Below are 22,859 nucleotides of genomic sequence, written 5' to 3' on the forward strand. Positions count from 1 at the left end.
AATATAACAATGACCTGTAAAACTATAAAAATACAGTTTATAGTCAGCTATATAACCATAACTTTTTAACTGTAAAGAAAAAAATGGATCATAGAAACCTATGCCAGTTGTTCTTGAAAATGTTTTATGGGGCGGTCTGAACAAATACTGCCTGAAAGGTTTAAAAAATTGTGCGGAATAATAGTTCATTAAAAATTATTTAATTTATTATTTGTTTTTACTTTTTTACATCTATGTAAAAATGTACATCAATTTTCCTTTTACTCAAGTAGATTTTTAGATGGGTACTTTTACTTTTACTTGAGTAGAATTTTAGCAAAGTAAAGGTACTTTTACTGAATTACAATTTTTCAGTACTTTTTTCCACCTCTGTATATAGGTCAGTAGGTAGTTTGGTTGTTTTAGATGGAAAGTCTGCTGAAGAACTATGAACTATTTGTCATGTTAACATATATGAAATTACTTTATTTTTATTGTCTTTATTATGCAGTTATTATTATGCTGCTCTTTAGCAACTTAATACCATTTCAGTCCAAGCCGAGCAGTTGGCATGTTGTCTATTTGCTGCAGGGAGTCATATTTTATTGGTATTTCTTCTCTACAAGGATGAGACCAGCTTTATGTTTGCATTCGCTCATCTGTGTGTATTGGTTGCAACTTACAATAAGTGCAAAAATGCATTTATTCCAGTCCACAAACATTTGGACTACCCTAACCCTAATCCCATTTTCTCTTTTGTACCTCTATCCCTTGTTTCTGAATGTAATCGTGTTCCAAGGATTGGAACAGCACTTCAAGCACACAATACACATATATAGCAGTGGAGCACTAAAGTTCAGCAACCTAGCTGCTGGTGAACTAGTTAACTTTAGGACATATGACACGTATGACTTCAGAAAACGGGGCTGGTGGTGCAGCAGTTAATTATTATTATTGTCCATTTCCTTATTTCTTTGTGATGGGAAGCTTAAATTAACTCTTATTAGCTTTTAGTTTTTATTTTTCAATTTCCCTAAATGCTGTGTTAAAGTAGCCTTTCTGTCTGCTCAAACTGGTTGGATCATTCTCTATTGATGTTTTATATGTTTTGCACCTAAAAAACTGTTGTGCTGAAAATCCCTGTTGATACTCAGACCAGGCCATTTGTCACCCAGAGACATGTCATGCTCAAAATCACTAAGATAACATATTTTTACACCATTCTGGTGGATGCCAATTTATTAGATTAGTCGCAGCCACAGTGATACTGCTAGAGGCCTTTCTTCAAAAAGGTTGTTCTTATTTTCCATTTTGTAAGTTAAATCGATGTTGGAAAATCACATGACTGACAATGCTAACTGATGGATTAGCAAGCTAGTTATGTCAGTGTTTCTGCCAGTCTGAGTGAAATGTTTTAATCTTATTGTGTGTTTTACCAGTCACGGATAAATGGTTGAAAACAGGGTCTTTTACAGTAAAAGATCATGAGTCCATCAATCAATCCAATAGGCTACACTGATTTTGTATTTGCTGTATTTGTTTAGATTTTAAATGGTCGACCAAATTTTTACATGGGCTGTGGAACATTTTGCAGTGTATTAAATGGGCCGCTAATTCCTAAAGGTTGGGAACCCCTGGATTGGATTATTTCTGAATGAAAAGGTATATATGTCTTGTTGAGTGTATATTATGTACATACACTCCAGGCCTGGATTTGTATCCACAGCTGCCAGCCCTTAAAACCAGTGTGAAGCCATCATAACTCAACCCCGTACACTGTTCCCCCTGTTTCACAAGCAGCAAAATATTATTCACATTAAAAATAACTAGCCTTCCTGTAAACCTTTTAAATGAAGCTGTAAGAGGATGCCAGCGTGCCTGAATGGAGGGCCAAAACTAGGAAAAAAAAACTTTACGTTTTGTTTCATTTGCATGTTATGTAACCCAAAAAAGAATAGACCCCCTGAACTATGGTCTCAGAGTCACTGGTCCGACCGCAGAGTCGTTTAGATCCAGATCATACGACCTGTTTGATGAAGGGTGTTCCTTGCTGGATCTGTCATGTTGCCAGATGAGCTGAATGGGCAGCTCACAGGGTCTGGCTGACCCAAACTGTTTAGGTGGGGAACGAGTGTTTGTTGGCACTCAGATCCGTCTCCCCCGGCAACGGCTGGACCTTGCCATAGAGGTAATGAGCAAGAGAGAACGAGTAGCTCAGACTTTGAAGTGATACAGGACATAAACACCTTAAACACAGCAAACAATCCCTGTGAGCGTTTCATTAGCGCAGTGAACGGACCTTTAGTCTGAGACATTAGGTCCAACCAAGGTTTCCTGTTCTTTGATTGGGTCACAGCATCTAGCCAGATGCTACAGTGACTCCTTTGATTGTGGCTGTCTGAGTTTTTTTAACCCCATTTAAGAAAAAATGTCTAAGCCTTTGATATTTTCACATGAACAGCGAGGGGCCAAATTCTTGGGTCACTCATCCAGCAGCTTGTCCTGAAAGCACTTTCGCATTTACATTTGTTAAACCTTGGGAAATCTTGGGGGATTTTGGTCATTTAGTTGCGGTTTTAAAATTATACAATGTGTCTGGTGTTGGACGTGTTAAAGATTGCAGTAGCATTGCATCAGAGCTGTGTCTTCACGGCTTAACACTTTACAACATACTGTCCTCTCTGTCTCATTTTTTCTGTTTCAATAATGCGGTAATGTTTTAAATACCACTTTACAGCTATGAATAGGTTATATACCTATACTTTTGTCTCTACTGTTTTAAATTCCATAGTTGAAGGTAGGGTGGGCGATATGGCCCTAAAATAATATCGCGATATTTCATTGCAATAACGATACTCTTGCCAATATGACAAAACACTTTTTCTGATTTTTTAAGAATACACTACTGCACAATACTAATAATGCACTACATATATCTCCATATATTCAGTACGGCAGTAAAATTAATGACATTGGACAGATATAATCTGTCTCTAGTAGATATATTATGGGAAATAAGAACAGTGTGAATTTTTTTTTGGTAAAAACAGCAAAAACGTCGTACCCTGATGTGATAATTAGGGTGGGTGATATGGCACGATTTTTCAGGGTTTAATATCGTTCACGATATTCAAAAATGTTGGCGATATTATCGTGTACAATATGATATGGCACACCCCTAGTTGAAGGTACCAAAGTTTACGTTATTGAAAGGAACTGAGTGCTTCTGAACCATATCCTTTCTATACATGCTTAGAGTATAGCATACAACTCTGTAAAAAAAAAGAAAAAAGAGACCACTTCAGTCTCATAATCAGTTTCTCTGATTTTGCTATTTATAGGTATATGTTTGAGTAAAATGAACATTGTTGTTTTATTCTATAAACTATGGAAAACATTTCTCCCAAATTACAAATAAAAATATTGTCATTTAGAGCATTTATTTGCAGAAAATGAGAAATGGCTGAAATAACAAAAAAAGATGCAGAGCTTTCAGACTTCAAATAATGCAAAGAAAACTATTCCACATATTCATAAAGTTTTAAGAGTTTACAAATCAATATTTGGTGGAATAACCCTGGTTTTTAATCACAGTTTTTATGCATCTTGGCATGTTCTCCTCCACCAGTCTTACACACTGCTTTTGAATAGCTTTATACCACTTCTGGTGCAAAAATTAAAGCAGTTCAGTTTGGTTTGATGGCTTGTGGTCATCTATCTTCCTCTTGATTCTATTCCAGAGGTTTTCAATTTGGTAAAATAAAAAAAAACTCATCATTTTTAAGGGATCTCTTATTTTTCATTATAGGCATACGGTATACCCTGTGAAAATGAGCTTTGAGAGTATATTGTACATACCCCTCTAGCCCATTCATTTTTTGTAGAGAGCCTTATTCTAGTGGCAGTATTTCTCTAAGGTGCATTCGGAAAATAAAATTATAATGCTACAAGGTTTGCACACATAGGTCTGCCATTTTTCTCTGTGGATCTTGTCAAACTCTGTCAGGATGGACTGGGAACTTCGGTGAACAGCAGTTTTCATATCTCTCTCTAGAGGTGTTCAATTTGGTTAAAGTTTCAACTCTCAGTTCACAGAGTTCAATGTCTACACTCTAAGAAAAGTAAGTACAGATTTGTACTTAAAAGGGTACAAAGCTTGTCGCTGGGGCTGTACCTTATATTGAGGTACAAAAAAGTACCTTTCCATGAAAGTCCTTTTTTGTACCCATGGTTTTTGTGCCAGTTAAGATTATAAAGATTATAAACATTATCATCAACTAAATATGGCTCAAAAACTTGATTATGCAAAATTGACTGGCTTTCAAATAAAAAATGTGCAATTAAAATATATATTGTTAATTAGTACAGTGATACAGAATACTGAATGTACCTTTTGTTTGGTTAAATGGTACAAATTTGTACTTATTGCTGTTAAAAATTACTTTGTACTTCAGAGGGAACAAATCTGACCCTGTAAAGACCAATATTGTACCTTGGAGGGTACAATTATGAAGAGTGTACCTTTGAGTACAAAAAAGTACTCATATCGTACCTCTGTTTTTTAGAGTGTATGTCACTCCTGTGTTGGCTTGACTTTATACTTAGGATAATTGTCTTGTTGGAAAGTGAATCTTTGGTTCAGCTTCTGAACCGTACGTCTTCCATCCTGATGCTCCCACCACCATGCTTTACAGTAGGAATGGTACTGAGCTGGAGATGAGCAGAGCCTGGTTTCTTCCAGTCGCTTAGAATTAAGGCCAAGATTATACCATATACCCTCATATGTACAAAATATATACAGTATATTTCTTATAACCTGTCAATATGTGAATACAGTGTCATGAATATACTTTGTCTATTTCTCTCTTTTTTTTCAGCCTGTCCATCAGGGACATATAAGCCTGAGGCAGTACCAGGTGGTGTTGGGACATGCGTACCTTGTCCTGACCCTCAGCACACCTCCAGACCTGGCAGCACGGCCGTCACTGACTGTGTGTGTAAGGACGGATACACACTGCACAACAGCAGCTGCCAAGGTACACACAGCGTGATTATGTATATATCTTGTGTTTTTTAGCTTAATTTATAATTAGATAACTGCACAAATCTCTTAATAATAGGATTATGAAGTGCATGTAGATGTGTTAAGTGTATAAGTGTATGTCCCATCCTGAATATTCCACTAAATAAAAATATAGATAGCTAACAGTGCTCTTTAGGTTAGAAACTGATTAGTTATGAAGTACTAAAGAGTGGAATTCTGCATGTAAACTAATATATCATTGCACAAAGGTATATCAGTTTAAGTGTAATAATTATCTACCATATGCTGCTTGTTGTGTTTATCTGTCACTCCAATCTTTGTACCTCCAAAATGGCAATGCTTGATGTGAAGAAATAAATGTTTTTATCTTTTAATGGAAGTTAGTGTAAACAAAAATTTAGTCCAAATATTTTTGGAGCATTTACTTTGGTCCATTCATCATAAAATTCTGTTTTATTATAAAAAACAACAGTCAAATAGTACCGCAAAAATTGGAATACAGGGATGTCTGTGTGACAGACAAATCTTAAACATTGAAGGGCACATTTATGATGTGTTTCCAATTACTGTGTGTGTGTGTGTGTGTGTGTGTGTTTGTGTTTGTGTGACTAATGATGCTCTTTCTTTCTCTCTCATTCTGTAGCTGTGGTGTGTGCGGTCCTCTATCCTCCAGAGAACGGTTTCTTCATCCAGAACGTTTGTAATAATCAGTATAACTCAGCGTGTGGTGTGCGCTGTATGCCAGGCTTTGAGCTCCAGGGCAGCAGTATCAGACTGTGCCAGGCAGATGGCACCTGGTCTGGAGCTCCACCCATCTGCACAGGTCAGACTAAACACACACACACACACACACACACCTTTAAACATCGTCTGGAAACTGATATGTGTGCACATTTTTCTCTAAAAATCTTTGTTTTGAACATATCATAAAAAGAGAGTGCAGTCTAGGGGAAAAAATGTCATATTAAACCCTTTGTGCTGGTAGGAATGTGATATTCTCCCCAATTTGAAAGGCTAATTACACAATACACATTCATATGCACTCCCCTGTCACTACTAATGCCCCCAACCAGCATGTGCCACGCCTGATCCCCAAACTACATGTGCAGTTAGAATTGATGCAGCAACACACAGTAGCCAGTGCACTTAGAGGAAGTTGCCAGATTTCCAGCTTTAATACATCAGCTAACAGGCACTTGTGCTGACCGACATCACATTAGGAATAATGTGGGGAGAGAGCACCATCGACCCACCCAGAGAGAGCTAGACCTATTATGCTCTCTCAGACTCTGACTGCTGATGGCAAGCAGCATAATCCTCTGTTCCACTGAATGATAAGAGTAACAATAGACAAAAATTACTGCCTTCTAACCCTTCAGAGAAGGGGTGACAATAAATGCATGTAAATAATTACATAATTTTTAATCAGGGAATATATATCATAGCTATTGTATGTGTAAGAATTTATTTTATAAATTAACTAAAAAAAAAAACAGCAACTAATAAACTAATTCTACGCATTAGTTTGTGTTTTTTAGTTGCTATAGGACTCTTATCTCACTGACAGTGGGTTTAACCAATCAAAGCTTTTTAAAATTGCTTGGGGGGGGGGGGGATATGGGTGGTTGCAGTAGGGGTACCCACTATATTCACTGCATGCCACTGCCTTCTCCCTATCCTTTCTATCTCTCTCTGTCACACACAAACACATATGTATCTCTATTCTTTTTCATGTAGTAGAAGCCCCAGCAGGGGAACATTTTTGGTGTTTTTATGTCTTCATGCTTCATACAGTATGTGTAAAGGCGGGAGAGGGGCTTGTAAAACTGTTGCTTATCATGTAGACATGGCTGATGCACATGTACGTTCCTACATTAAACGCTTACACACACACATGTAACTGTCCAAGTGTCCACTCATCACCTTACTTCAATATACTGGAACAAATTCTTTGGCAGCAAGTACATTTATTTCTTCTTGCACACACACACACACACACACACACACAAATAAAATGTATATACTGTATATACAGCTAGGCTAGAAATTGAAACCTCCCACATAGAGCACTCAATTCTGTGTGCATTTATTCATTCACATTACTGTTCAGGACTGTGGAATCACTCATCACATCCAGAATTTGTGGTTATTTAAACACAGCCCTAAATCTGTGTTTGATATGTTTGGATCTATGGAAGCCAATTCCACCTAAAATAACTTAAAGATTCTTTTTTTATCCCAAAAGAAAATAAATTAATAATTTAAAGAAATAATCTCAAAATAATGAAAAAGTATTTTAAATTTTAAAAATAAATAATAATTTAAAAAATATTGCCAAATTAATCGCTAAATATCAGGCGAAATAAACAATCACCAAAGCATGATAAACTATCTACATATTAAAAGAAATAATCCCAAAATATTGAGGAAAAATCCCAGAACAAGAAAATACAATATATATTGTATTATTATTTTTTATATATATATATTTAGTTTTTTATAGTTTTACCACTGATTTGCTTTCTTTTAAATCTTGTTTTGTTTTATTGTACAGCACCTTGGTCGACACTTGATGTCTTTAATTGTGCTTTATAAATACATTCACATGACTTGATTTGATATATATATATATATATATATATATATATATATATATATATATATATATATATATATATATATATATATATATATATATTAGCTTTAATGTAATATATATTAGCTTTAATGTAATATATATTAGCTTTATGTGTGTTTGTGTTCCAGTGCGCTCCTGTCCAGTACTGTCCCCTCCTCAGCATGGTGAGCTGAACTGCAGTGAGGGTGGCTCCCCCTACAGGCTGGAGTGTGTGGTGCGCTGTCTGCAGGGCTACAGGCTCGAGGGCAGAGCCAAACTCACCTGCCTGTCAAGCTCACAGTGGAGCGGCCCTCCACCTCGGTGTGTGGGTAAGCTAACAACTCTGCGCGTGTTTATCTGCTTGTGTGTGCGTGCGTCGGTGTGTGTGTGTGCGCATGTGTATGTGTGCGTGCGTGCGTGCGTGCGTGCGTGTACGCATTTCAAAACTGAAGAATGTTTCTTTTCTTACTGTATTTACATTTCAGAAAGTTCTGAATTTAATACAAAATAAGGAAAAACTAATCCTTAATGTCCTGACAAAAAACAAAAACCCAGGAGACATGCAACATTTGCATTCCAGCTTGCATTCCCAGGTGTGTATAAAATCTAGAGAAGCCAACCATGGGACAGGACAGATAATAACTGAAACATACACATGATTTGTAATTAAAAACTGTTATCAATGCAAATATAGCGTGATTAATATTTTTCTTTCTCAAAAAATCGTATTATTATTAAATTGTATAACTTTTGCTGAAGCAAATAATACAATGCTCAATCTTACTTACACACACACAAACACACACAAACACACACTCACACTCTGCAACACATTAGTTCCATGGTTATACATGTGCTACAGATTAGCCCTTAGCCACAATAAAGTCTATATCCTATACACACAGACACACACATGCACAAACATTAACAAACACAAACAAACACAAACACTGCCGTATTACATTACTCCAGAGAGATATATATCAGCATTCATACACACACACACACACACACACACACACACACACACTGCTGCTGTGCTCATCCTCCCATGACTGTTCTCAGTTTAAACTTCAGACATGTGCTGAAGCCGCAAAACTCACCCTCTACTCTTTATCACTTTCCATCTCTCCCCTCTCTTCTCTCTTTCACTCTTTTTTCCTCATCCTCTCCCTCTATCCCTCACTCTGTCTTGTTCCCTCTCTCACGTGGTGACTGACCAGAGCTTTAGCAGCTTTAGCTCTGGTGTTCATGTTTGTGTTGTCCTCCTTTGCTTTCAGTCTGTCAGTCCAACCACTAACACCAGAGCCAAACCAGTTCAGATTTAGTTCTGGGTAAAAAGTTTCTTGTTGGACTGTGTGTGTGTGTGTGTGTGGGCCGAGTGGGGGAAACGTAAATAAGTACTGACCACTGCATACTGGGAACACCCCATAAGACCAGCCTGATGTTTTGGAGTTGTTCTGACCCGTAGTCTGGCTGTCTTAATCTGGCAGTTCATTTGCTGAATGGTATGTAGGCTGAATTAAGTGTAATTGACATGGTCAAATGGGACAGTTTAGCTGTTTGAGGTTTATTTTTCGGAAAACTAACTTGTTTTTGCTGAACCCTTGCTGTAAAACCAGTATTACAGAATCTGAATCTGAATTTGATCATTTGTTTGGATATTTCTTTCCCCCAAGAAAGCTAAAAATCACCCTTTATTCACCCTACATCTCCCAACAACTTTTTATAGGTACCCGTGTAACCAGATGCTATTCACTACACCAGTTAATGGTTGTAATGTTATGGCTGTTGCATGTACTCTATATGCATGTGTGAATGCATCTAAACATTAATGTGCTGACTTAGTGAACTCACAGTGCTCTTACAGCTTACGCTAAGGCTGTGTCTCAAATAGAACACAAGCTTACAAAATAGTGCTTAAAATAGTTCATTATTATTAAATTATGACTGTTTATATGATTATTTGCCATTAACACTGAAACCTTTAATAATTTATATATTATTTAATGTAAAATATAATAATCAATGTAAATTAAACACAGTGGGATTTGGATTAAGCAGGCAGAATAGAAAAAAAAAGGCTTCACAGAACAGCTCTGTGTGTGTATGTGTGTGTGTGGGGGGGGGGAGAGAGAGAGAGAGAGATGTGGAGAGGATCCATATTTAATTAATATTTCAACATAAATAAAAAGTAATCTACCTCCTGAACTTTTGAGCAATAGTGACGCTGTCCTTATATCAGTATATATAATAAGAAAAGTGCAAAAAATACTACTTCATCACCAGGTCCTCTAAAAGAGTGAATTACATCAAGACAAGGGGGGCAAAATGGATAAAATGTGCATGTCAAGTGAAGTATTGAGGCATTTCCACACCTGTACTTTTTGTGCGGTAAAGTTGGACAGGTGGATTCATTTGGGTAGTGTGAACACTGTAATCACACTTACACATGGACCAGAACAGCCGCACCAAGACCCCTGAGAGGAAGTGGTCTTAGTTAAAATACAAACTCTGGAGCGGTATGTTTGTGGTAAGAATGTGATCTGACTTCAGTCTAACCCTCATATCAATATCTGAATTCCCTGTGTGAAAACAAACCACACCAAGGGGAACCGCTCCAAACTCATTTTACAAACCGTTTAACTTATTCAGACCAGAACAAACCAGCTATAGTTGTGAAAATGCTGTTCAGAATAAAGAAAGACAGCAAAAATAGCACAAATGCAATGTCCTGAAGAAAGCTCTGTGTGGCAGAGAAGCAGAATCTCTTACTTAGGGGCTCTGGTGGAAAAAAATGAAATAAAATGTCAAGTCAAGTAGTTTTATTGTCAATACTGCATATGAACAGAATGTCCTAATTACACACATACCACACACATACAATTAAAGATGGAAACATGTAGAACACAACTTTTAACATGCATAAACTATAACTTTTGTAACAGTGATATTAATCAGGAAATTAAGTTTATAACATAAATGATTGAAACAAGCAAAGAATGGTAGAATAAAAATGTGCAAAAAAGATTTTTGCTGCCTGGAAAGTTGATGGAAACGTAGCTTACGTGTCCAATGTTTCTGTAATAGTGATGTGGTGAACACTCCACTTAGATTTCCCTTCTGGGGAATCCCCCAACCCTCTCTCTCTCTCTCTCTTTCTCCTTCTCTTTTGCTTTTTCTTTCCTTCTCTCTCTCTCTCTCTCTCTCTCTCTCTCTCTCTCTCTGTGTCTCAGTTTCATGTTATGAAAGCTATTTCTGCAGCAGCACTCAGTTCTTAAGAGGAAAATAATCACAGTGTAAAGCTCTGAGTGCCGGACTGTTTAACGTGATTCTGTAGTTGCAGATGTTTATAGTGTAGATGTTATTCCAGTTGTCTCTGTTTATGTAATGTAATTATATACGATTATACCTGTTATTAGAGTTGTCATTCTGACTCCACCGTCCCCATTCCCCATCCGTATTGCTGGAGCTTGAGTTACAATGAACACTATAGAGTTCAAATCCTGGAGACCGAGTTCACTTTGCTTTTTTAAATGATATGTTGATAAAATATACACTACCGGTCAAATGTTTTAGAACACCCACATTCTTCAGCAGTTTGAGTTTAGTGAGTAACCTGACAGTGACCTCAAATGGTTTAAAGGTAAGGAGTAAAACTAGCAAGAGTTTTACTGAAAGAAAGACCTAAAAATGGTAACTTCAAATAAAAAATATATGTTGTAGTTTTATGACTTGTGTGATTTACTATAAAGGGAGTGAGGAGGTATTTAAAATTTAGCCATAATCAGGAAGCATGCTGTGTGACATCAGCATTTTCATGAATCCAAACAGCTAAAGAGTTTTTTAAAAGACTTTAGAGACTTTAGCGGACATTTTCGAAAAGCTTTGTTTTCAGTGACTACAAACAAACTTTTATGTTGATGAGAGGTCGAAATATAGACAAACATATCTGAAATATTCTGAATGATGCCATAAGTAAACCATCAGAATCTCAACCAGTAACAAAAAGTTTGCACATAATTCTGTTTTAATCATTTATTTTCAACTCCGTATATAAACCTAATTTAATTCATTTAATTTAATTGTTGGTCTGAAATCCAACAAAATTGGACATGCAAAATTAATGGAATCACAAATATGTTTTTTTTTTTATTTAAGGTTATTATTTGAAGCGGCAAATCCGTATTATTTTGATTGTAAACTTAAAACAGAAGCCTTTCTGAGTGGAGAAGGGATAAAGTATTGTGTTTAATGGTACCAGTGTGCTGGAAGGACCATCCCTGCTATGCCTTATATATTTTTTCCAAAAACTGGGGAGTCTGGTCGCTTTTTGTGGGAGTTCTTCTGGCCACGTCACACGTCTTTACGTACTTACATCACATGTACAGCCTCTAAAAGAGGATCCGGCTCAGTTTTACTGAACGTGAGCAGCTGGTGGAGCAATGGAGACTTCAGAAGGGGAGACTCAGAGCTCAGAATCTTATTCACTCATAGTAAAAACAAAGTGTGTAGTTCTGACTGAGCGCTCTCTCTCTCTCTCTCTCTCTCTCTCTCTCTCTCTCTAACTGGACATGACCTGGAATCGGATTTATACACTCTGAAAGGAGACCGCATCACACCCACTCAGTTTAAATGATTCTTACGCATGCTTGGTGCAATAACCTATTTTCTAAAGAGATTAAGGGAGGTTGGAAAATGCTTAGAAAAATTAATCTTGAACGTTTTTGCCACAAAAAACAACTTACATTTTTGTGTGAATGTACTCAAGTCTCTCTCTCTCTCTCTCTCTCTCTCTGTCTATCTCTTTCAGAGGTGCGCTGTCCCTCTATCGTACCCTCTAAGCACATGCGCGTGTCTCCCCCTGTGTGTGGAGAAAGAGCATTGCGGAGTGGAGCCACCTGCAGACTCACCTGTCGCCGTGGTTACAGTCTTCTGGGTAATCCAGAGGTGCGATGTCTTCCATCTGGGGACTGGAGTGACAATCTGCATAAATCCAGCTGTGCAGGTAACAGCATTCTGCGCATGTTTTTGTGTATGTGTGTTTCTGTATGTGTGTATCCTCCTCTTTGATCTGTCCTTTAACGGCTGCAGATGTTCTGTTTGCTGTAGCAGGTGGTCCGCTTTTACTGTGGTGACACCCAACTGAACTTTCCCTTTAATGCCCACCAGCTTTAGAGGGAAAGTCATCAAACGCAGTGCATGCAAAACTAAAGAGTTCCAGCATCATCTGTCATGCATGCTTTTTTGTTCGCCTGCATCAGAGCAGGCAGAATCGGGGACACGGCACTGCAACTAATTTATAAAGGAGAATCTGTTAGTTCTGCTTCATCACTCAAATGCATCGCCCCTTCTGCATTCAGAAGCGAGAAGCGTGAATTTTAAGTAAATTCTGAATAAAGAAATAAAAAAAAAAAATTGTTCAAAACCGAAACCAAACAAAATTAAATATTTGGCAAAATTACAAACACAGAACATGTATTTTACATGTTTTTTGAATAAATTAAATAGAAAACTGCAGGTTGACAGCAATACTGAGGTAGATTTATGACTAGAATAGCACCGTTGAGGTAAATATAGCTATTGTGCTTTGTTGGTATATCTAACAGGATATTACAATTTTTAAGCGTTCTATACATGTTTTTCAATTGTAGTTTTATTATTGCTTTTTCAAAAATACACACAGACGATGTAATACATTGAATAGTTAAAAGTGTCGAATTTAATGAAAAACTGTAAAAAAAAATAAAAAAAAAAAACATTTTTGGGATTTGATTAATTTTGCATGTCTAATTTTGTTGGATTTCAGACAAAGATTTCTGAAATTAGGATGTTTATATTTTGGCAAATTTACAAACACACAACATGTATTTTACATGTTTTTTGAATAAATTAAATAAAATACTGATTTAAAAGTATTGAATATATCAGCAGACATAACAACAAAGCACAATACATTGTATAACTTATATATATGTGACCATTTCCAGACTAAGCCCTGACGTAACACTTCATGATCAGTTTACATCCTGTCATCCCATGACTTTTGGCATGTCAGTGTATATGCCAGTAAAAATAGTGGTTGGAGAATTAAACTGGAAATGTTTATTATGACATTTCTGGTGCACAAAACCACAAACATCTAAAGGATCACCTATTATAATATTGGTCACGTAAGTTACATAATGTGTGGTTTTCACCAGAAAAGAGAGTGAGGTACATTAACTGCCAAGAGGTGCAATTGACTATGACATGCAGATGAAATGGAATTTAACTTTTAACTAAATTTTTGGCCTAGATTTTGGAGCAAGATTGTGTTTTGGTTCTTGACTGACCTCTAATCAGCTGAAATTTGGTATTGAATTACATGGATTTTTGTGTATATGTATTGAATTCTTTCCTGTTGTGTATATGTAGTGTGTTTAAGTGTTTTGTGTTTTGGTTTCTTCTTCTGCACGTGTGTTTATTGGAGAATTAGCAGGGGCATTAGAGCAGGACTGGCTGACTCTCTTCCAGACTCTTTCATAATGCCTGTTACTCCATTCCAGAGTATTTGTTTGGCCTGTAAAGGCTGAACACATGCTGCTTGAATCAGTAGGCTTCACTACTGATACTTTACATAGTGGCTCATATTTTTAACCACCTTGGACCTGGCGTCCACATGTGTGGACATTAGGGGTGGACGATATGGCTCTAAAATAATATCACAATATTTCAGGGAAATTTTGCGATAACGTTATACTTGGCGAGATAGGAAAACTAAAATATGAGGAATATGTAATAATATATAATAGGAATATAGTATAATAGTATAACAGTATAATCATAATGTGGCAAAATAAATAATATAGCATAAAATAATATAATGCAGCAAATAATATTGCAGAATATTTAGTGCATGCATATAAAATGCTAACTAAAACAATTATACAATAAATACACTTAAAGCTTCACAATGAATAATAGACTACTTTTAAGACAGAATAGCCCTATTATCACAATATGGATTTTTAATATCATGATATTTCTGTATCACGATATATTGTATAGGATATAATATTGCCCACCCCTAGTGGACATCACATTTTGGGTGGCTAGACCACAATAAATTTTGCTCTACAAGGGCCTGGTGTCCACTTATGAGGCCATTATACTGTCACCTAGTGGTGGCAGAAGAGTTTAACACGTTACAGTTTCGATTTTGTTCAGAAATTTAAATGAACAGTAAATACAGTAAATGTTCAGGTTTTATACTTTATGTCTTCGTGTTGAAGCAGCACTTCAAATGAGCCGTATTGCTTAAAGGGGCACAATTGTTGTTTCTACTTTTGTGTTGCACTGTGTTCAGGCACAAAATAAATGTTATTGCGACTTCATTGTGTTCTATCGAAATATAAAACTAAAGTTTAATTAGTTAAAACACATAAAAACTTTTTAGTAACTGTTCTGTATCTCCCAGCTTGTCCAAAAAAGCATGTGTACAGTGTGTTAACTATCAGCAGTGGTGTGAAATTGATTTAGACTTTAAATGCTTGGGGAACACAGGAGCAAAAAATTCCTAATGTCACATACTGCTATAAAATTAATGTCGTTCCAAAATATCATAATATTTGATAAAACTATACTCACACATATTACCTCTAGACTTTAAAGAATCTTTCACTGGAAATTTTTATAGGAGGTTGAGGCTCAGAAGGAATTCCTTCAAAATAACATCTCATTTCTCAGCTGCGTTTGAAGGATCTTCTGTGTTGTTTTAAGAAGGGCAGTTCCAATGACATACGCATCTATCAAATGTGAGCCCTCAAACTTTACAGCACTGTAAATGACTCATCGCTCTGGGATTAGCTTCTTGCTTTTCAGTGAGCAGCAGAGCCCAGACCGGCGTGCAGTAATTGTAGGCATTGGCCCGCATAACGTATGAGCAGCTCCGGAACAATCCTTGATCCACCAAACAGATTGAGTGATATCACGTCGTCTCTGATCTCTGTAAACCTTTCACGCATCAGACGTGGCATTAGATCAGAGTATGGATAGCTATATTACCCATTAGGTAATGTAAAGCATCATGAAGAATGAAACTCATTCAGATCGCTAATTACTAACAGAACAGGATGGCGCTGCTCCATGTATTTGAAGTCGTCTGTTAGTCCAGCATCGCCCCTGTAATGATAACACGTAGCTTGTGTGACTCCTGACATGTTTATTATTTTAGCGTATTCCTGTCTCATACTGTTTATTTCCTTTTCTGATTAAGTCAGGGTTGTGTTTGATTTGTAACTTGTAGACGCAGAGCCTCCATGGATTCAGTGCCCGAGAGACATTATCACAGAGACTGATGAGCATCGGGGGTCATCTAACGTCACCCTGAGTGCACCTGTACTGGGAGACAATTCAGGAGACGAGGTTTGATGAATTTTTTTCTTTTCTTGTTTTTTTTTCTTACATTTTTTTGGTAATTTTTTTCCTTTTTGTTGTTTTTCTTTTTATAACCTTGTAGGAATATCTGTACCAATCTGATTCTTTGGACATACCTCTGTAGTACTTTAATTTATTAGTTTTAATCTATGGGCAAAATCTTGTCAGCTTGCCATAGTGTGAACAAAAGTATTGAGACACCTGCTTATTTCCTGTATCAGTTTCTTTTAGAGATGGACTGATCAGTGTTTTTAGGACCAATTTCAATCACCAGTCTTTCATCTCGATCGGCCGATTACTGATACCGATCTTGCGCGGGACCATATGCCACGTTAATGCCAAACAGGTGCCAGGCAAACCTTTACAGATTCCCCTAATTACATTCAGGTCTAAGCAAACCCTGGTAATTTATGCTCATAGTAAATAAACAGAAGAGTATTTCTGACCAAAATAAACGCTTTTCAAGAGAGATATATGTTATGTGTAAATAATTAGAAGACACCAGGATTTTTATATTTAAATATTAGGGGTGTCACTATTTCGATATTTCATCGAAATCGATGGAAATCATGTCATGGTCTCGAGCCTCGAAGTCAAAAAGAGGATTGCCTCGCTACGCAAATGGCACAACACACTGTAGCTGCATTGTGACTGCTCAAAGAGCAGCCCTTTCTCCAGAGAATGTGGACATTCTCATCTTCTTAAAGAAAAACTTATAAAAATAACAGTTGTTTTGTCTAGGCTCAAATCAGAGGAATATCGGCCGATGGCCACTGTCGTATTTTGGATGAAAATCGATCTATACCGATACATAGCCGATCTATCGTCCCATCTCTAGTTTCTTCCATTGGTTTGTCCTACATTTTGTTGGAGTAACTTCTCCTCTGTTGCCTCTACTGTGCAGGGATTGTTTTCTACTAGATGCATACACTAATTTAGTCAGCTTGTTGGATAATCACCAACCCCCCTAAATCAAAAGTATGGTATGAAGCACCATCATTCCAGAGAACACAGTTCCACTGCTACTGCTTCACAGTTTAGCTCAATGCCAGGGGGATTTATGCATGGAGCTAATAGGTTCATGCTTATCTGCTCCAAAGGGTCTTATTCTATTGGCTGTACTTATCTACAGGGACAAGCTAGACAAACAAGCTGTGGTGTTTGTACATGGGCAATGAATGCAGGTTAATGGATAAAGAAGCTTAATGTATTCTTTAGAAGGGGTCCACAAACATAAAAAGTTTTTGTTTTTAATTGGTCCTGAGTTGTGGTGATCTGAAGGGAACCAGTTAGCGGTGAATTCACCAGCACTGCTCAATGGCTCCTTAGAGTCCTTTCTTTACAGTCTGAAATAACATGGAAACATAGCAATGCTAGCAGTAATAGTTTTGGATTAATTCTAAGCTGCGATATGGTCAGTGGCAGTGACTCACTGCAATGAATCACTTTATTAATGAGTGGTCATAGGGTCAGATCCCCACATGGCCCAATAGAGAATTTACATAAAATGTCTATAAAAGCACCAAAAACATGTTCCTCTGCAGCAGCAGTGCCCAGTTCCAGTCCTGCCTGATGGTGTTTCTGCTCTGCTCCCTTTAAAAGCTCCTTTCCAAGCCTCAAATTTGATTCCAAACTCAACTACAGCCTCAACAAATTTCTGTCTTAGGGTGTGTTTATGCCAAAGCAGAAAACGACAAGTTGTTTTTAGTCTGTGTTCACTGAGAATTCACGCTGATACAGAACATTATATAAGACATCAAACCTAAAGACCTAAACAAAAGTCATATATGTAATATTTTAGCTTATTGGACAAATTTTATGACTTGAATTTTGGCAGGACTGAATTTGATCCAATACAGACTGTAGCCTTAGAAATCTTCATCCAAATTTTGTACTAGCCTGACTAAATCTGATCCAAACCTGTCTGTAGGCTGACAGTTGCTGACAATGTCAAAAGCAAATGATGTGACGTAGGAAACCTTCTTAAACCAATGTGTTTTAGCTAAGCAATCATTGAAAAAAAGAAACCTAAGATCAGTCCAGGTTTGTCTGTCAATTATCGAAAAGTCCAGAACACATAAACCCAAGAATTTCCAGTGATTTACCTGCATGGTTCGTCTTGTCGTCTCTCTCTAAAAACTCTTGTGTCTGGTTCAATCTTTAGGTTGTTGTCCAGGTGACACCCATCCTGAACCCATCTCAGCCGTTCCCAATTGGCACAGAACTCATCACCTACACAGCTACTGACCGCACTGGAAACAGAGCCAACTGCTCCTTCACGGTCACTGTCATAGGTGGGTTCCTCCTTTGCTTGTTGGCCAGCTTTCATTAATGTATACTTAGCATATTAGTTTCAAAGTAGAAACAAAATAATACACTTTAGTTACTGAATATTAGAGGGGGTTGCAGTGGATGGTACTCCTGAGGGCTGAGGGCTGTGTCCACAACATGGAGGTTTTCTAAACTTCTTAATACACTAAGCCAGGGGTCTCAATCCTGGTCCTGGAGTACCACTGTCCTATGACCCACTCAGTTCACCTCAGCTAGGGCTTGTCAGTTAGTTCATAATTTGGATCAGGTGTGCTGTAATTAGTATAATTTGGTGAATTATAGTAATCAATTTGCTTCTCACTTCTTTACCTTTGGGCAGACTGAAAGCATTCACACTGAACGCTGATGCTGACACTCGATCTGTTTTTTTTGCCACTTGGTGACCTTAAAGGAGAATTCCGGTGTAAAGTGGACTTTGGGTGTATTAAAATGTGATTAAAAAGTACTTAAATTTGTTAAAAAGCCAACCGCCACTCTCCTGCAGCTTTCTGAGATCCAGTATTTTGTGCATGTTGCCCAAACAAGCTTTTAAATTGGATGATACGGGGCATGCCTTGCCTTTTTCCACTGTTATTCAGGCTCAAAGTAGCTCCACACTTTATTAGTAGAATCCAGAGTGCACTGACATTTAAAATGAGGCATTTTACAGCCCAAAGTGTAGGTAAATCTCCGGATGCCGCCTTCGTTAATTTAATTGTTGAGCAGATTGCAAATTGAATTCCTTGGAAATACATGAATTCCATCTATTGCTGAAAAGAATGCAAAGAACCAACAACAAATTACATAAACATTGCTCAAAATGTTTTAATATTCGTGCTCAATGGTTGACTTATTGTGACTTATTGTGTTAAATTTAAGATGGCGGTGCCCAGAAATGTATCTTTGCCATGGGATGTAAACAGTGGTTTTTAATAAACTTATTGTGCCGTTTTAAAGCTTTAAATGCCTCATATTAAAAGTCAGGACTCTCCAGATTCTACAAATGAAGTGTGGAGCTACTTTGAGCCTGGATAACGTCAGAAAAAGTGATTTATCATCCATTCTAAAAGCCTATTTGGGCAAAGTGCACAAAATACTGGATCTCAGAAAGCTGTGGGAGAGCAAAGGTGGGCTTTTCAACAAAGGTAAGAACTTTTTATCACGTTTTAATACACCCAAAGTCCACTTTACACCAGATTTCTCCTTTAACTGCAGTGATTCCTCCAACATTCATACCCTCTATAAGTTTAGGGTCATCATTCTCTTACTTACTTACTTAAAATCAGAATCTGTTACCCTTGGTGGACATAATTAGTGACTTCTCTGTGTTTTTTGGGGGTTAAACTAAATACCACCACAGTTTATCTTAGACCCAGGTACAGAAAACTCTTTAGACGCCCAGACTAAGCTGTCTCACTTACCATAACCACTCTAACAGTGTTTTTGTTGTTGTTCATTAGATATGGAGCCTCCATTGATTGACAGATGCCGGTCTCCACCCACCGTCCAAGCCACAGACACCGAGACGCCGGTCTACTGGGAAGAGCCACAGTTCTCAGACAATTCAGGTACACACCCACACAGAGAGGGGGGAGAGAGGGGTGAAAAAGAGAGGGAAAGATAGAATAGGGAAAAAGAGAGCAAGAGAGAGAGATGGAAATGAAGATGGAGGGACAGAGATGGAGTCAGCTCTTAAAGAGGGTCCAGGAAAAATGTAGCCCGTAGTGGAAAAGGCCTGGATTCTGAGTGCGGAGGCGTGAGAACTGAATCTATGGAGATCATGTGGTAGAACTATAGTCATGGAGACAGCACGAGAAGCAAACGTGTGCTAGACGCATCACTACAGTCTCCGTCCAGCGTTTTACTGCAGCTTCAGCGAGAGGGAACTCTCCGAGGATTCACCGGCATTTCAGAGACTCTGCTCGGAGAATGTTTTCCTACATAGAGCACGTATTGGAAAGAGCTGCAGGACAGTGTTTAGGTGTGGTTCATCACTGTGGAATAGAATGAGTGAAGAAAAAGCTCCAGAACACACGCTTCTATTCTCTGTAATGTATGCTAATGAGACTGAGATGCACACTGGGGTTTACAGAAGTTTGGAGATTCATTATTAATACTAGTTCCCTGATGAAGTGCTGCCCAAATTGTAGTTAAGATCAATGTTTGTCTTGAAGGAACAGGAAAATGAATGTTCAGCTCAGTCTGACATTAGATAGTACTGAAAAGGGGTTCTTTAACATTGGATGGATGGATGGTACCGGAGGGAAATTCAGGACATTCAGTAGCAGGAATACAAATTACACAGAAGATATAATGATACATACAAAATACAATAAATATAAAGCTTAAAAATAAAAATAGAGACACCTGTATCGCAGGAAGCATGTGTTAGTCTTCACCCTCCAGGTGTGTTGGGGGATTACTAGTGATAGGGGGAGTCCTAATGAGTGGGTTGGGTAATTGGCCGTGTAAACTGGGAAGAAAATGGGGAAAAAATAGAAAAAAAGGTGATATTGTGGATATATATGATATTGTGATTTTTTTTTTCTGAGATGATTGATTATTGTATTGTGAAAATCTCATACAGTTGCAATCCTAAATGGGAGAGTATTCCATAACAGAAATGAGACTTAGAAGAAAGATTTAAGAGTTCTGGTGAGTTTTGTTCTAAAAGGAGAGAAGCTGAAGCACTCTTTTTGAAATATAGTTATGATCCCAGCACACACACACACACACACACACACACATTTCACCAAAATGACCTGTTGTGGCTGCCCCAAAGCGCCCAGCCGACGTCACATCAACGTTGAGCTGACGTGAGCATGTGGAGGTTTTCCGAGCACACGCCCTGACGCTGGACTAAATTTAGTCGAGACGGGAGGGAGCTGCTCTCTTCCAGCCGCCGCTGCAGCCAGACGTTTGTCAGACAGTTAGGAATGGACCTGGAACTTCTCTGCGCTCTGTGGAAAAGATTGCTTGTGTGTATGTGTGTGTGTGTGTGAGTCTGTATGTGCAGGTCTGTATACATGTGCTCATATGACCGTGTGTGTGTGTGTGTGTGTGTGCTTGTGTGTTTAGTGTCTGCAGCACACTAAATTACTTTTTTATAAATGGCCACAGTGCAGAACCCTCACTGCTGTGTTATTAACCGCCCAGCACCAGCGGTGTCTGTGCTCTGGCACTGAAGCCTGTCATTCTGCAGAGAACACACAGACTGAGGTCACATGTCAGCCTGGCCCATTTATTAAAGGTTTGGGGTTAACCGCAGTAGACCATCCACAAGGCTGTGTTGGAGGCCTGTTGCTGTAAGAGAGCTATGTTTTTATTCTGAACATGAACATGTCTGAGCACTGAGACATGTTTTCATACTCATGTTTAATACTGGTCATACTTTACAATAAAGGTGCATTAATTAACAGTACTTACAACAGAATGTCACAACTTTTAACTTTCTATATCTTTTCTGCTCTTCAGTCACGGACAGTGAGGGATGAGAGGGCAGACATAATTGCAGGAAATAATATTTAATAAAGCAAACAGGAGCAAACAAAAAGCCAAACAGACAGCAAGCACAGGTAGGGCAATGTAAGGCCCAAATAATCTTGACTATAAAAATTAAATGTATTATACCTGAAAACACAAAGCACACAAAAGACACTGAAACGAATGGGAAGGATAACGAAGCGGCGGGTTAAAAAACACCCAAAGGTGAGAACACTGATGATAGGGTGGGACAAGGGCAGTGACAAGACAACACAAACAACAAAATAGAGTCACATGCTTAAATAGCACATGGAGGCAGAAAACAAACAGACTAGGAAAAAAAATATAGAACCAGACAGGCACAAAAGCAACAGGAAACAGGAGCAGGAAAGACAAAGGAAGGGAATAAACAAGAGAGACAAGGTCTAGTTTATAATTAAGACTAATGTCTCAATTCATTATTTTTTGCACCATTTTTAAGCTTTACGATTTAGTAACTTTTAAATGTCTTAAAATTTGTGTAAATTAGTAATTATTGATAAATTACTTAACCATTACTTAACCATTTAACAATGTTTATTACTGTTGTTAGTACTATACGCTGTGAACCTTATTGTAAAGTTTAAGTTTCACGTTAAACCTGGTGAAAAAGTTGATTTTATTAATCAGAAAAGAATGTGGAAAGTTTTCGATATGAGAAAAGGCTTATTCTGAAAAGAGTTTTTAATCTAGATGATAACATTATGATATAATTTATCAACTGTAATGACAAATCAGATTGTTATGCTTGTCTAAAACAGCCTGGAGTTTTAATTGTTAACTCAGCTTGAAACTGGACAATTTAGATTTATTTAGATGCTGTTAAAGGTTTTAGATTTTTTTCTAGACCATTCTAGACAATTCATCGCTGTCATAAAAAACTCTTCTATGTACGTTTTTAATGTTTTCATCATGAACAGCATTCAAATCTGACTGTTCTTTACATTTTGTCCAAATTCTGTAGTGAAT

General features: G+C 37.6%; 1 protein-coding gene across 4 annotated transcripts in view; it reads left to right on the plus strand.

The window, feature by feature from the left end:
* The window catches only part of svep1 (sushi, von Willebrand factor type A, EGF and pentraxin domain containing 1), a 159,931-nt gene that overhangs the window by 65,949 nt on the left and 71,123 nt on the right, over positions 1-22,859 (plus strand). For all 4 annotated transcript variants that reach the window (XM_022678487.2, XM_022678486.2, XM_022678485.2 and 1 more), the window contains exons 4-10: positions 4,857-5,015; positions 5,667-5,846; positions 7,790-7,969; positions 12,454-12,648; positions 15,928-16,046; positions 18,223-18,352; positions 19,829-19,936. In XM_022678487.2, coding sequence (XP_022534208.2) covers positions 4,857-5,015; positions 5,667-5,846; positions 7,790-7,969; positions 12,454-12,648; positions 15,928-16,046; positions 18,223-18,352; positions 19,829-19,936 — 1,071 coding nt within the window. The remainder of the gene's footprint in view (positions 1-4,856; positions 5,016-5,666; positions 5,847-7,789; positions 7,970-12,453; positions 12,649-15,927; positions 16,047-18,222; positions 18,353-19,828; positions 19,937-22,859) is intronic.

The sequence above is a fragment of the Astyanax mexicanus genome, chromosome 8 (genome assembly GCF_023375975.1).
Source record: "Astyanax mexicanus isolate ESR-SI-001 chromosome 8, AstMex3_surface, whole genome shotgun sequence".
Taxonomy (NCBI): domain Eukaryota; kingdom Metazoa; phylum Chordata; class Actinopteri; order Characiformes; family Acestrorhamphidae; genus Astyanax; species Astyanax mexicanus.